Below are 15,425 nucleotides of genomic sequence, written 5' to 3' on the forward strand. Positions count from 1 at the left end.
TGAGATTACAAACATTGCACCAAATTTTTATGAGGTTTGATTTGTCCTGCAGAAGTTGCCATTTGGGGGTTGGATATAAAAGGATTGGCATTCATAAGCCTTACATTCCGCTCTTCACACACACACGTATTGTAGTCCTTGTTTCTTTTAATTTGCTTCAGTGCCTTGTTTTTTTAATTTGAAAAGACTTCTTCACTGCAGGATCCCAGCCAGTCAGGGATCACATAGTGAACTTGTTAATGTTGCAGCACTGGCTTAGTCAGTCAGGGCAGCAACACCCTCACTCTACATACAAGTGGAGAAGGAAAGGAGGCTCATCTCCCTTGTCCTGTATAACTGGACCAGCATTCCTTTCCTTGCTTCACTGGTGGCTTCATTGGACACCAGCCCCCCAAAGCAATAAAGCTGTAACAAAATAGAGTGGCTGTCTCTATATCCAGCTATATGATTTGCAAAATATATCCAGTTTTTACAAAAACACTGGGAAATAGTTGCAGTTCTATGATATCCCTGTGCAATAATGTTGCAGATGCAGCCTTTGATTAGATTTGGTTACAGGAAAGATTGTGTATTTCTAGCTAGTTGTTTGTTCCTTTTTAATGTATTTTTAAAAATATTCCTCTTCTGTCTTTTTATATAGTGGGAATCCAAGCTACCCAAATGCAGTTATCTTCCCTTTAATACCACTAGGGGAAGTCCTTGAAGTGATGTATCCCCTGCCTACTATTAAAACTTTGTAGTTGCATAAATTATCTGACCACCAAGGTTGGTAACTAAATTTGCAATATGTACAGTGCTTACAAGTAATAGTTTTCAACTCCTAGGTGCCGTGGTGTAATTACAGGACAGAGGAGCCTGTTTTTATTATTATTATGAAGGCCACTTCATCAAGTGACAGGAATCAGCAATGGAACCCCTTAGGTCAGAGAAAAGAGTCCTTTGCTTTCTTGCTCCATCTTTGCATGTAAACATTTCTAACTGATGTGGCAGAATTAGGGTGTGGAACTGAGTGCTAGAAACAGCTCTTCCCCCAACCCCTCAGAGTTCATACAGGCCTGCAGGCTGCTAGAAGAGTCTTTGTGGCAGGACAATGTTCTCCATACCAGTGTATAATGATTTCTGATCACACAGTGCCACCAGAATGAAAAGACTAAACTTAAATCCCAATCTTTTAAAATCTGTGAATTATGTTATAATTAATCAACTGATACATTCAGATCCGATCATTGCTGTTGTTGGTGTTTGGTTTTAGGGTTTTTTATTTGCTTACGCTAGTAAAACGTGTTATCAGCTTGAACTAAAAAACATAAGAAAACAGAAAAATAGCCACACTTGCTGTTGTCCCTTTTTGGACTTCTCTACGAGATCAGATTTGTGCAACTGAAACCCAGCCATGGCTAGGCAGCCACTTCATTGTGCATTAGTATTGCCTGCATAGTGAAGCTGTAGGCTGATTTATTCCTCTCAAGCAGTTAGACTTATCTGCAGCACATGATAATGTTACTTTTTCTCTATTGTTTATTATCTGTGTCCTTTCCTTCAAGATAAATATTCCAGCGTGTCATAATGAAAGACAAAACAATCACTTAAAAATACAGCCACATTAAAACTTAAACAAAAGCAGCATAAGACAAATTTGACAAGGAGTAAATCTGCTGAAAGGTCTGTGAAAATAAACAAGTATTTCCCTTGACACCAGGAAGGTAAGGCGGAAATCAGGCAAGCTTACCAGTTGAGAGTGTTCAATGGTAGGGGGCCACCACGAAGAAGGCCCTTTTCCCAGAAGCCACCCACTGTCTGAAAGGGTTTTCTACATTCACTGAAAGTTGAAAGCTGTTTTCCCTGAATGAAGGACACCACCATTTCCCCATGTGTCCTTTGGTAATATTTACGAAGATCCATGTGCCAATATTTGAACTGATAGAGAAAAGTCAACACTTACTTGTTAATCTAGGACATAGTTCTCAGGGGGGATTCCTCCTACGCAAGTCCCAGTGAGAAGAATAATGTTTGCCTTCAAGTCCCTTAATGATACATCTAAAAAGATAAAAATAAACATTCAACTGGAACAGGATGGATTGAATTGGCAGTTACTAATTGCAGAAGGACAAAGATGGGCATTTCCCCTTTGCGTTAAAATAAACCCTGTCCATGATGGGTCTACAGTTCTCATTGGGTAATACAAATATTAAATAAATGTCCATACAATGCTATGCCTTTGAAAAAATATTCCTGAGTGCAAATTTAGGGCTGTGGGATGATTCTCTTACTCTGTAAGGGATGTAGTAATGGGATTGGTCCACCTTTAAAGCATTCCTAAAATGGGTGCATCTACGGCTATGAAGCATTTTCTGTTTCATAGGGGACTATGAGAAACTGGTTTGTGTGTGTCCAGGATTTGTGGGAGGAGCTCCTGATCTTTTTTTTAAATAACTCCAGAAGCACTTTCTCATTTGTAGAGTTGCCGAAATTACGTCTTAAGTATTTCTGCTTAAGAGAGCCTATGCCGAACAGCTCTTAATTGGATTTTCATGGTGATTGACAGCATTTCATTATGACAGTAACTTTCTTTGGCTAGACTGCCACAAACCTTGTTTGGATTCTCTCTTTCTCTCCTCCCCACCCCCCCAGTTCTCCATCAAAGCTCATTTTTATCCCTGAATTCCCGGTGGCGCAGTCGCAATTGTGAAAGAGCCTTTTAGCACCTTTGTTGTCTCCATCCCTGGTGGTGATTGGACCCAGCTGGTTGTAGAGAAGAGAATGCCCTTCTCACAAAGCGACTCTGTCTCCTGTCTCCGCAGTTTCAATAATTTTAAGAGCTCCGAAACCTGTTGAGGATTCGAAGTAGCTTTAGATGTGGAATGAGTGTTAAGTATTAGTTATCGAGAGATTAGGGCCCCGGGGACAGCGGGAGATAAACAACCACAATTAAGGCAAAATCTGCCATAGTAAACAAAATTTAGCTGAAACAGATGCCCCGACCCATTTGGGGGGATTGATTTGAGGGTGACGAGGAATCGATTTTTGTCTCATTTACACTTTGCAAAACCCCATCGTGATAAGCTGGGAGGATAAATATTTCATACACTCCTGATTTTAGTTAATTTTTTCCCTTCCTAGCACCTCACAGTGGGTCTGCTCTCTGCTAACGGTGACCAGGCCTAAGTTTATCCTGCATTCACACGGAGCAACTAATTGGCTATGAAGGGCCCCTGTGTTTAAATGGGCTTGACAGGAATTTAAATTTTGCTTCAATCAACCTCTGTGTTTGCAGCCTGCTCCACTTTCTAATTTTTAAATTAAACATTGATTTTAAAGAAAGAAATACAAAGAAGGCAGGTTCAGGCTTCGCTTCTCTTAAGTCCCTTGTTTTTTTACCTTCCATTGAAGGTAAAGCAACCAGCACCACAAAGGTTGTTTTTCTTAAAGCAAATGCAAGAGAAGAAAGATGGGGACACCTCTGCAGACCTGCCCATGTTAGAGGAGCACAATTAGAATTTGGGGCTTAAATATTGGAGGGGCTGGTGATTTAGATAAAAGTGTGTAGTTCCTTAAAATGTGGTGAGCCAGCTCCACTGTGTTTGGGGCCCCTGCTGCCTGCTCATTCAGTTGGAGGGCCCTGGGTTTCTGCATCCATGACCCATTTGTGTGCTTGCCAGAGGCAACTGGTTGGCCATTGTGGGAACAGGATGCTAGACTAGACAGGCTTTCAGTCTGATCCAGCCACCAAGATATTATCTCACTGGAAGAGGTGCTGGTACACAAAGTTCTTAACACACACACTGGTAATTTTGAAATAATAATGAAGTGTAACTGGTGCTTTTACTGCCCAGAGAAAGCAACTTCCCAAATAGCATGTTTTTTGTGTGTGTGTTTTTGGCTGTGTTCCAGTCTGCGCTGATCCATTCTCTCCCTCACTCAAATGCTTCGTCTTCTGCTGCTCCTGAGACAATAACATTAGTGTGGTGATCCAGATAGCCAATGTTTTCCCCCAACTGACCTGGCCTAATCTGCCTTTGCAATTTGGAGAGCTGTATTTGACTTCTCCGGAAGTAACCTTAAATTGTAATCTTGTAAGAATTCCAGCATTGTATCCTTCACTCCTTCTCCTAATGAGGTTATGACCAAATGCTCATTATAATTGCTTTAGACTCCTTTTAATTTTCAAGCTTATTAATCATAAGAAGAGTTATTTAAAATTGCATAAATTAATCTTAGATTAAAAGCCCATCAAAGCCTCAAAACAATTAAGAATAAGTAGGATTTCCCTGGGGCAGCAAGTTTTATTTTAATAGTGTAGCCAGGTGGATATCAGAACATTTGAAGTGTGGGGATGATTAATGTTTGCAGCGATTTTGTGGGAGAGATTTTAAAATGGCAACTCTCGAAGCCTCATCTTGAGCTTTCCATACAATTCAAAGCTATTGCCTCTCATGTACACTAATGAACATTTTAATTACAGTGTGTGACAGGGCACTGAACCGTGCAAGAGGCCACCTTCACCATTTTAAAATGGCAGTGGAAGGAAGCTGGTGGATCTCTGGCTGCTAAGAGCATTCCTATTAGTCTGAAAAATGGCAGACATCCAGTCTTCTGAAGAATGTTGTGTAACCAAAAAACTTGCACTTTGACTTTTTTGCACATTGAGAAAAGGGTTGTGTCTCATGTGCTCTTTTTCTGCATTACTACCAGTTGCTGGAAAGGGAAGCGGGTGGCGCTGTGGGTTAAACCACAGAGCCTAGGGCTTGCCGATCAGAAGGTTGGTGGTTCGAATCCCTGCGATGGGGTGAGCTCCCGTTGCTCGGTCCCTGCTCCTGCCAACCTAGCAGTTCGAAAGCACGAGGTGCAAGTAGATAAATAGGTACCGCTCTGGCGGAAAGATAAACGGTGTTTCCATGCACTGCTCTGGTTCGCCAGAAGCGGCTTCATCATGCTGGCCACATGACCTGGAAGCTGTATGCTGGCTCCCTCGGCCAGAGATGAGCGCCGCAACCCCAGAGTCAGCCATGACTGGACCTTATGGTCAGGGGTCCCTTTACCTTTACCCTTACCAGTTGCTGGAAGCCACAGGAGGGGAGAGGGCTCTTGTGGTTGGGTCCTGCATGTGAGTCCCCCATTAGGGCATCTGGCTGGCTACTGTGAGAACAAGATGCTGGACTAAATGGGCCATTAATGGGCTCTAGCAAAGCTCTTCTTTTGTTCTTACCATGGGCAAGCTCAGCAAAAAAAAACACCTCTTCATTGAACCAAGAACCATTGAAGTCTGTTCTTGGCTGCGTCGTCATACTTGATACCGCTGACTTTTACTCCTGCCGTTGGTACTGTTTATCCTTTGTGTCATGTCGGCTGGGCAATAGAGATGCATGCAAGGTGCAGAAGTGAGATGGACCTGCCCCGGTCACATTAAGAGAGCAGTTGGGAACTGACAGTGAGTCATGGAGATGTTTGGAGGGAGTCTAGGGGCAGTGACAAAGTGAGGCTCAGGAAACAAATTGCTAAAAATATTTTGGATTTTGAGGAAGGGCTTGAATGATGAGAAGTGGCTTGATGAACAAAGTGTGTCCTGGCATGCTATAGCCAGATGGAGCAGGATTTCAGAAGCATAGAGACAGAAGTTTGGAGAGGACGTAGTGGCAGGATGTTGACAACAGATCAGCTGGTGAAAGTCGCTGCCATCAGAGGTGCCTCCAAGGCAGTAGCAGAATTTACTCCTGCATGTCCGTAGTGAACATTCAGATTTGTATCAGGAGCCCTTTCACAAGAGGTCCAACCAACTAATCAAGAGAGAATGAAGACCAACTGCTATTGGCAGCTTAGCAGGAAAGGACAGTAGTGATAAAAAGGTGTCAGGATTAAGCCAAAGAATCTTGATGGCGACTTTCAGGCAGAGAGGACCCAGTGAGCGCAATGTTTTGTTAAATGAAAACTGTTTACACTGCTCCATTGCACAGAAGTCCACTAAAACCACTAAAGTCTCATTTTTAAATACCTCCAGATAAAGCTGCTCTGTTGTTCTTCTTTTTCCAGTGAGAAGTCTCACAATTGCATGCTAAGCTGTGAGAAGAACCTTTTTACCAATCAGACCCTGTAGCCATATTTATTTTATCTCTTTGCTTTCCTCCTGTGCAGGCACTATGTGTTTTCCTCTCTCTTTTTCCTCTGTGCTGTCCTGACTGGCGTCCTGACCAGCGAGCGTGCAGTGCCCCCAGCCCTAATGTGCCGTTAACGATAGGTTAATGTACAGTATAATGTTTGCCGGGCTCTGGGTTCATTACACTTCTGAGTGCAAGGTCTTTCTGCAGAGTGCCCATGTTCCCATTGCATTATATCATGCAGTAAAAACACCCTTTTAATATCACACACTAATAAACTGTACTTGAAGTGCCATCTGAGGGCACCGCCATCCTTCCTAATAAGGTGGCCTCCAAGTAGAACAGTTAGGATCTTCCATTTTATTTTATTGTTCTGGATTGAGATGCTTCCTGCATTTAATGGAAATGCCATTGTCCCCTTTGCTCTGATATGATAGGTAAATTGTCAGCTCAGTTTTTGCCTTTGCTCAGCATTTATTGGCAATTGTTAGTCCTGTTTTCAAAGCCCACATAGTCCATGTACACCACTGGGTGTCTTTGGGAATGTCAAGAACTCCTCAGTCGGGCTTTTGATAGTGTGAAGACTGTGGGATTGTATAGCACCCCCTCTTGCAACAAATGCAGAGTGGTTGACATATCCAGGACCTATGTTCAAGATGCTGGCTGTGACCTTTTAAAGTCTTAAGCAGCTTGTTCCACCCTAGCTAAGGGAATGCATTTCCCTAAATGAGCGCCCACATCCTTTATGAAATGGGGGGGGGGGACCCTGCTCTAGATTCCCTTACATAGAGAAATGCAATCTGCTTGGCTTAGAAGCAGGGCCTTATTTTTGGTGACTCCAGCCTCGCCCTGAGGTCTGACTGATGTGGGGGGTATTTTAAGACGAACATCAAGGGAAGACCTTTCTTTTGTAGGCACACGGTTGGTTTACCCTCCATTTTGTAATAAGTCTCCAATTTTACACGTGCAGGTTTTAATAAAGGTGCTTTGAATTTGCTATGATATGTAATAAACACTTTGGTGTTTCAAATTAAGCAAATGCTGCATTTGCATGTTTTAGTCCAAATGTTTAGTTTCATGTACAGATTAGTCCCTTCTATAAAAATATTGAAGATGCAGAAAAGAAGGAAAGATAGTAATCTACAATGTAATAAATGCAAATATACAGAAAGGAAAGCATTTCGAATGAACTGTCAATAAGAATAAAAGCAGCAGCAGCATTCTTGAATAAAGCCAACTCTCATCCAACACCAGACGCCAGGAAAAGCTGTTGCGCATGAAAATGTTTTATCCCACGGGCCAAAGTCATGCCAGGTGGGTGCCTCCAGGTGACCTCTCTCAGCTCCTGGAAGGCAGAAAATGGAACAACACAGTGTCACTTTGTTTGTAATATTTCATGTTTGGGAAAGTTCATCCACAGGCAGGGCAGAGAATTAAGCATTGATGTTCCCTTGGGGAAGTATAACACCCAAGGGTAGGGAGAAACCCAAGGAGGCAAAGAGTCCGTAGTGGGTTACTTGGAAGTCATTACTAAACAAAGTCGAATAGTTTGAGCTATATCATTCACATCTATCAATAGGTGTTCATCTTTGAAAGGGTTAATCTTCCTGCAGAAGCCCAGTGGCTTAAAAAAAGGCAGCCCTTCTCAAGAAAATGAGATGTGACAAGTTCATTTAAAATGCCCGGTTTGTCATTGTTTATCTCATTTTCAGAGTTGGCAGAGAAAATTAGGCTGGCTGACACTCACCCACATCCATCCCCAGGCCTCTCCGACCTGACCTTTCCCTGGACTGAATCTCTTAACCACACACACACACACACACACACAGAGAGAGAGAGAGAGAGAGAGAGAGAGAGAACTTTCCCCAGAGTCTTTTTAAGTTGTTCTAAATGAGGTGTTTGGGCCATCACTCTGTCTATAGCTGTATAGCATCCTTTCTTCCTAAATCTCCCTGTTGTCCTGGAACTACTATTAGCAGACAACCTGTAGGTGATGTTTCTCCTCTTGGTGCTAGGAGTTATATTCCACCCAACACTGTTTTCTTGGTTTGGATCAAGTGATGGTACAACAGAACATGAATGGCTAACCTGTGGTCTTCTATATGTTATTCAACTACAAGTCCCATCAACCCCAGCCCACCCATCAGGGCCGAGGGGAGTTGTGGTCCAACAACATTTGGAGGGCCACAGATTCCTCATCCATGTCTCAGAACTTTTGCAGCAAGAAATCTGGGCAGAGCTTAGTTACAGGAAGAGGAGGAGCCATCCTTGTAAATTAAGCCAATTTTTTATACAGTGGTACCTCGGGTTAAGTACTTAATTTGTTCCGGAGGTCCGTTCTTAACCTGAAGCACCACTTTAGCTAATGGGGCCTCCAGCTGCCGCTGTGCTGCCGGAGCACGATTTCTGTTCTCATCCTGAAGCAAAGTTCTTAACCCGAGGTACTATTTCTGGGTTAGCAGAGTCTGTAACCTGAAGCGTATGTAACCTGAAGCGTATGTAACCCGAGGTACCACTGTATATATTTTCAACCTGTCATGTGTTGCAGTCATGTGCTGGAGCTGAGTGGTGGCTCAGTTCAAAGGCATAAAGAGGAGCCAAGATGAGAGGAGGTTGGGACCAGAGTACTGAACAACAAGGGAGCTGGCTCACCAGTCACTTTAAAAAAAAACCTGTTGTACCAGCAGCTTCCAGAGATCAGTGGGTTTCAACTCCTACAGAGTCTGCATTCAGGGGTTTTCTCTCCTCAGGAGTAACATTATGGAAAGGACGGCTTTGTGCTAGCAGGTGGGAACTTCACCTTTAGTGTAGGCTAGATTGACTAGGTTTGTGAAGATGGAGCTGGGGGGAGATTAAGGAGAGAGTGACGGATCTAGCAGGCTGCACTAGAGGCAACAGGGCAAGCTCAAAATGTAAATGGCATGGATTTGGGCCATGTGAAAGTAGAGTGGAGGGCTAGGAGATTAAGATTAGGAAAACGAAATTGAGAGTTACCCGTTTCAAACCAGGGAGAAGGAGGAGAAGCTTTCTCTCAGATGCTCACAGTGACTTGGGGGGGGGGTAGAATTAGGGTTGAATGCCAAGAATACTCTCTGAGTATTCTTGGCATTCAACCCTAATTCTACCCCCCAGGTTACTGTGAGCACCTGAGAGAAAGCTTCACCAAAATGAATTGTTGGTGGTCTGGCACATCAGCTATTGGACAAATGGATGCCTCTGGCTACCCAGAAACAAGAGAAAAGGCTGTGATGGGGAACCGTAAGCAGACAAGACTTCATAGGGTCCCCTTGAACCCTGCATGGTGTGGTTCCCCATGCAAGCAACCGGGGTCCTCCTTGAACCCTCCCAAGCCCTCTACAGGTTTTTGAAATAAGTTTTTCTTAACATGCAAAGGAGGTCACAGGGATGGGCACCCTAGCTCTGCTCCCTCACTGTTTTCATTTCAGAGGGCAACCTTCTGAAATGGGGAGCTACTCAGGAGAAGCCTGAGCCCAATAGAAGAGGACAGCTGGTTACACCATATTCCTTCTGTTGTGCTGCCTAATAAGCCTTCCACTTTGCTCAGCCACATGCAGAGCAAAGTGTTAGGAATCAAGGCACTAGCAGGAACACTTGGGGTTAAGCAAGGCAAAATGGTTTTGGTAGCACTTTAGGTAACAGGGCTTGCGGTGAGGATCCTCATCCTCCTGAGGAAGGCTGCTCTGAATCCAGCTCCAGAGACTGATGGGTCTTGACCCCACACCAAGCAGATAATTCAAGGTCACCTCTTGTCTGAGGAAGTGTTTGCTACAAGAGAAAACACATTTCAAGCTTCTGTGCATTTACATTTCTGCAACATTACCTTGCAAAATGAAGGGAGTCAATAGAGGGATATTTAAGTACCAAAGGTTTGCTGCCATCTGGTTTTGGACCAATATTGCTCAGGGATAAAGTAGATCCCATCGATGCCAGCAACGTTCATTTGTTGCTGAAATGCGCAAGGAGCAAAATCCTGTTGGAATGCACATCTTTCCTCCTCCCTTTTTCCCATTATGTCCTTCCCTGCTTTTGTGTGCCTTGTGTATTTGTTTCTTCTTTCCTTAGGAATGAGAGTGTCTGGTTAACAAATGGGTTCTGTCTCTTTCTAACAGCCTGGAACTTCATTATACCTGCACAAACTGCCAGCTCCATTTCTGATGTAGTTGGCTTGCTTCTTCGCCCACCCCCCACTTCATTCCCCCCTCTAGCTGTATCTCTGGTTACCTCCTACCGTCTCCCTCGTCTTCCGCCTCAGTGGAATCCATTCAACAGTGGGGAAAACACTGAAGCAAGTGTTTTGGTCTGCCTTTTTCTTTCTGCCTTTCTAGCATCCTTACCTCCAACCTCTGCTTTTGCTTTCTATGACTCTACCCACTTGGAAAAAGACTCTTCCTTATGTCTAGGACCACTCTGGCATGCAAAACTTTATGATGTCCCCCAAAAGCCTACAAATCCCTCCAGAGCTACAGTTTTGCAAATGCTGCTGAATTCATCTTGTGCTATCGTCTCCCTATTTCTTCTACATCAGCTTCAAATTTGTGGTTAGGAATGTATCTTTATTTTTATTATTATTATTATTGGCAACAACACCCATTTCCATGTCACTACCAGTGCCGTCTAACCTTTGTTTATACCCAGGAGTGTGAGACCGGATCTAACAGTTCTGAAACTGAGAGTTGGGTTTGTATATACAGAACTTTGGTCCATCTAATTCAGTATTGTGTGTACCAGCGGTTCCCAAACCCCCGCCGCCCCCCAATAAGCCACTTGAAAATTGCTGGTGGTCTTGGCAGACTATTTAATGATTTTTCTGCCTGTCGTAGGCGTTGTATTACAATTCAAATTCAATGGAATTACAATAAAATATAAGAAAGAAAAGAAGCAATAAAATACTATCAGTTATCAATGTGAATATTTAGTGTGATGGATGTGCCATCTCCCATCTTCAAGCACAGATCCACACAATGAACCATTGGTGGTCCATGTCTGGAAACCCCTGATCTACGCTGCAGTAGTTGTCCAGAGTTTCAAGGGAGAAGCTTTCCCCAGCCCTACCTGGAAATGCCAAGGATAAAGCCTGGCATCTTCTGGATGCAAAGCATGTACTCCACCCCTGAGCTATAACTCACCTCCAAAGGAATGTGGGAAGCTACCGTATATTAGACCAGGTTCTGATTGGCGTTTCCAGGTCTTTCCTATTGCCTGCTCCATGATCCTTTCTTAACTGGAGGTATCGGGGATTAAACCAGGGACCTTCTGCATTTTTTATCACCGTGCTCAGACCCTTCCCCATGGGAAGTTTCTATAGATTGGGGTGGCATGAACAGTAAGTAAATGCTTGTTTTTGAAGCTATTCCCCACCACCACCCAAAACCAATTACCATATTGGCCCTAATATAAGCCGCACCTTTAAAATTCAAGGGGGGGGGAGCAAAGACAATACCCAATTATAAGCCGCTCCCTTAAAATTCTGCAGGCACCCACACCCATTCCGTTTTACCGTAAGTCTGTTTCAGCAGCGATATTGGGAAAGCCAAATTTTGTAAGGTCGCGAATTTAAGTCGCGCTTTAACTTTTCACGGAATTTGGAAAAGAAGTGTGGCTTATATTTAGGCCAATATGGTACTGAGCAGAGCTTGTGCCACAAAAGCAGCAGGTCTCCACCCTTTCTCTGCACCTCCCTCCTAGGAACTGAGTTTGCAACAGGGTGCCCTCCTGCCTTTCAGGTTAACTCCTGCATCCCAGTGCCTCTTCCATTCTTCCACACAGCAACTGCATGCCTAGAGCTCCCAGACACCATTTTGTTTCCAGATTTCCTTGCTGTCTCTCTTGCTGTGGCTAATCCTGAGCAAGGCAAGTTTCTTTTTTCAACTGGTGTGAGATGGGTTTTTTCCACAGCAGGGAGCTTCTCCGCTGTAAAGGAGATTCATGGTAGAAACTGTCTGACTTTGTTTAATGGCTGGTTTTACTGGCCCAGTGTGCGTGTGCTCTCTCTTTTTTGTCTCTGGGATCTTGATTTGTTTCCCTCTCAATTCTTCCTTGACCTTCCTCGTTTGCCAGTTTTGTTTGTGGCTGACTTATTTAAAAGGCCAGGCAGGTAATTGTAGGTTTTATTGTGAATAAGGACATTTGTTCCTTTCCTCCAGGGATCTCCAAGAGTTTTACAAACACTTAAGTGAATTTAACCTCATGGCATTCTGTGAAGTCAGTGAGAGTAATTACTGTAAGGCACTTGGATACTGGAAGACTAAGCACAAGGCTTGACCAGGAAGTTATTGGAGGAGGAGCAAGTTTTGGCACTGATAAATGCCCAAGTTAGACAATCTGAAAAATAATGCAAATGTTCAAATTTCCACTTCCGAATTCCTGTAGTCGCATCTTACTGTGTTTAGCAGCAATTAAGGGAATATGAGGAAAGAGGAAGTCAATGTGTACAGGGGAGGAAAGATGTTCACATTGCTGTCAGTCAAAAGGGGAGGAGCATGCAGCTCCTAGGATGGTGGTGATTGGGCAATGGAAGAGTGGCAAATCTGTTTCATAGAAAGATTCATATTGCAGAAATGGTGCAAATTTGGAACGGACCTAAAAATACTTTGGTGTCTTTGTACCATCCACAACCATCCATTTGTCCCACTTCCATCTTCAGCTGCGTTTTGCTTATTGCATCATCACCACCCTTTTGATGATTATATTTCCATGTTCTCCTGAAGGGTTTCTCTGCCTGCACCAATTTACAGTGTTACCTCTGGTACGAACTTAATGCGTTCCAGAGGTCCTTTCTTAAGCTGAAACCGTTCTTATCCTGAGGCGTGCTTTCACTAATGGGGTCTCCTGCTGCATGCGTGCCTCTGGCACGCGATTTTCATTTGCATCCTGGGGCAAAGTTCACAACCAGGAGCAGCTACTTCCAGGTTAGCAGAGCTCGTAACCAGAAGCATTCGTAACCAGAGGTACCACTGTATTTGTTGCAGCTGGCTATGGCTATTAAGAAGCAAAGTTTCAACATCTCCCTTTGACCATTGATGAAGTTCGTGCAATTATTCCAGAGTACAGCGTCAACTTGACTTTTCCCTATGTCATTCTTTGCTTTTGTGTTACTTGTGTGAGGCTGGAGCCCTGTGCCAGTGGGTGACTTTTGAAAAAGGAGGTTTCAAGGCTTCTGGCCCCTAATCTCAGAGCAGAGAAATGCCTCAAAGGGAGGCATTCTGCACATGTTCAGTTGCACACCCTTCTTTCTAATTACTTCATGCATCATAAAGCTCACATCAGTGCAGCTGTTGAACAGAGCACAGAATGCAGGATCTGGTAGCTCCTGCAAAGCTCTCAAGTGCTGTGTTCCTTTCTGTAAAACTAGTGCCTTCCCTCATAGTAACCAACTGAAAAGCGTAATGGTTGCATTCTTAGGCAGTCCATGGGGGCTGCAGGGAGCTCCCAGGAAAGAGGAGAGGGAACTTCCGCACTCAGCCATATGCCTCAATGGTCTCCATTTTCTGTCCCTGCCACAGCCCATCCCAATAATTGCCAGTCTGATCATCTTAGTCATGTTGAGGAGAAGATGTAATCTAAATTAATATTGGGAAGCTGTGGCAGCAATCTGGTAATGCCTAAAGCAAAAATACAGGGTGGTAATAAACACCTGGGAAAGGTATGTGTTTGCCTTCTGCCCTTCGACTGGACTGGAAAACAAGCCCAGCATTTTTTCCCCTGTAATGTTTTTCTCTCCTTTTCAGATTGGACCTTTACAAAAGAAAAACACTGATTTATAGATTTTTTTAAAAAAACTTTAAAACAATGTTCTCCATGGAAAAGAAAAACATCAGGGGCCATAGTTTGGGTGGGGGTAGAATACCAGCCTTGCAATCAGAAGGCCCCTGATTCAGTCCAGAAACCCTCCAGTTAAATCAGATCTTGAGTAGCAATACCTGGAGATCCTTGTGTGTTTCGTACATTCATTCAGTGCTAGTTGCTGGGAATCACAAGTAGGGAGAGTTCTGCCTTAGCACTCAGGTCCTCCTTTTGGGCAACTGGTTAGCCACTGTGAGACTAGGATGCTGGACTAGGTGGGTCATTGGCTCAATCCAGCTGCAGAGCTCTTCTTGTGTTCTTAGATGCTTGATTCTGTTGGTTGAGTCCGTCTCTGCTTCTTTTCAGGGCCACCTCTTCATTGTCCAGTACAATGACGGGAATGCTGAGGTCGTCTCCATGTGGGTCTGCCGGATGTTAGAGGAGAGGCGTTCGCAGCAGCAGCAGCAGCAGGGATCTCAGTGAGCCAAAGGGATGCTGAATGTCTAAAGGACAGAGACTCTGGTGTCATCCAAAGCCCATGCAGGTTTTTTATGCTTTGGCAGAAGACTTTGATGAAGGCATGGTGACTTTTTTATTCAAGAAATACCTTCCCCTCCCCTCCCCCATTACCATCACACTGTTTCCTGAAACATTAAGAAAATATTATATATTTTATTAAACTTACTGTATATTTCTTGGCTTCAGAGTATTTTATACATCTTTTACTAGCTTAAAAGCAGTCCATGGGTGGGGTGGATGAATTGATGGGCATGAATTTAACTGTCCTGTGGACTCAATCTTATCTCCTTTAGTCTTTTTATTTTTAACACCAAAAATGAGTTGAAATGGACCAGGCAGGGGAAATAATTATGTTGGAAGAATAAAATGTCTAACCGATATCAGTCACAGGATGTGTGCTAAATTTGTACTCATTAGAGAAGTGTGTGCTGTTCATCAAAGCAACCCCAAGAGCAGCTCTCAATACAGGGAAATGAGGACATTGTGCAATGCGTCCTCTTTAGTGGGATAATATAATGGAGGTTGGGATTTACTTGGCTTTACCAGTAGGAACACAACCAAAGGTCTCCATTCCCACATTGTCCATCCTGGTGCATGTGGATATATGAATTCATTCACCCATGACGCAAGGTGAGGCAAATGCCTTGGGTGGCAGGATCCATAACGGCAGCAGATCATACCTCTAAGGAATGTAGCTGCAGTGGCAGCATCGCCTGTGGCACGCTCATTGGATCTACCACCTCCTCAGCAGCGCCCCCCCCCAACTGCCTCAGTGGCTTCTTTGTGAACAGGAAGCATTGCTGGTCTCCCACCCCTAGGGAGGAAATGGGAACATCCCTCTGGTGTCTCCTAGACTCTGCACTCACCAGCATGATTCAGAGCGGGTCCCTTTTCCTCCCATGATGACCTTCGATTCCCCTTTTCAACCATCAGGGAAGGTTGATTTGATTCCCTCCCTTGTTCCCAACGTAGATCTTCACTCCCCCTTATTCCTGATGTAGAACTTTGTTA

The 15,425-nt window shown here is 43.9% G+C and overlaps 1 protein-coding gene and 1 long non-coding RNA gene across 5 annotated transcripts in view; both read left to right on the forward strand.

Annotated features, from left to right (window-relative positions):
* The window catches only part of MAP2K5 (mitogen-activated protein kinase kinase 5), a 129,713-nt gene extending 115,124 nt beyond the window's left edge, over nucleotides 1–14,589 (forward strand). For all 4 annotated transcript variants that reach the window (XM_081171223.1, XM_081171222.1, XM_081171224.1 and 1 more), the window contains one exon: nucleotides 14,262–14,589. In XM_081171223.1, coding sequence (XP_081027349.1) covers nucleotides 14,262–14,378 — 117 coding nt within the window. In that variant the 3' untranslated portion in view covers nucleotides 14,379–14,589. The remainder of the gene's footprint in view (nucleotides 1–14,261) is intronic.
* On the forward strand, nucleotides 9,203–12,687 carry LOC308573945. Its single transcript, XR_014002267.1, has 2 exons — nucleotides 9,203–11,124; nucleotides 11,724–12,687. It is a non-coding gene; the product is annotated as an uncharacterized lncRNA (long non-coding RNA).
* Nucleotides 14,590–15,425: the final 836 nt, after the last annotated feature.

This window comes from Podarcis bocagei (genome assembly GCF_964188305.1).
Source record: "Podarcis bocagei genome assembly, chromosome: 14".
NCBI classification, from domain to species: domain Eukaryota; kingdom Metazoa; phylum Chordata; class Lepidosauria; order Squamata; family Lacertidae; genus Podarcis; species Podarcis bocagei.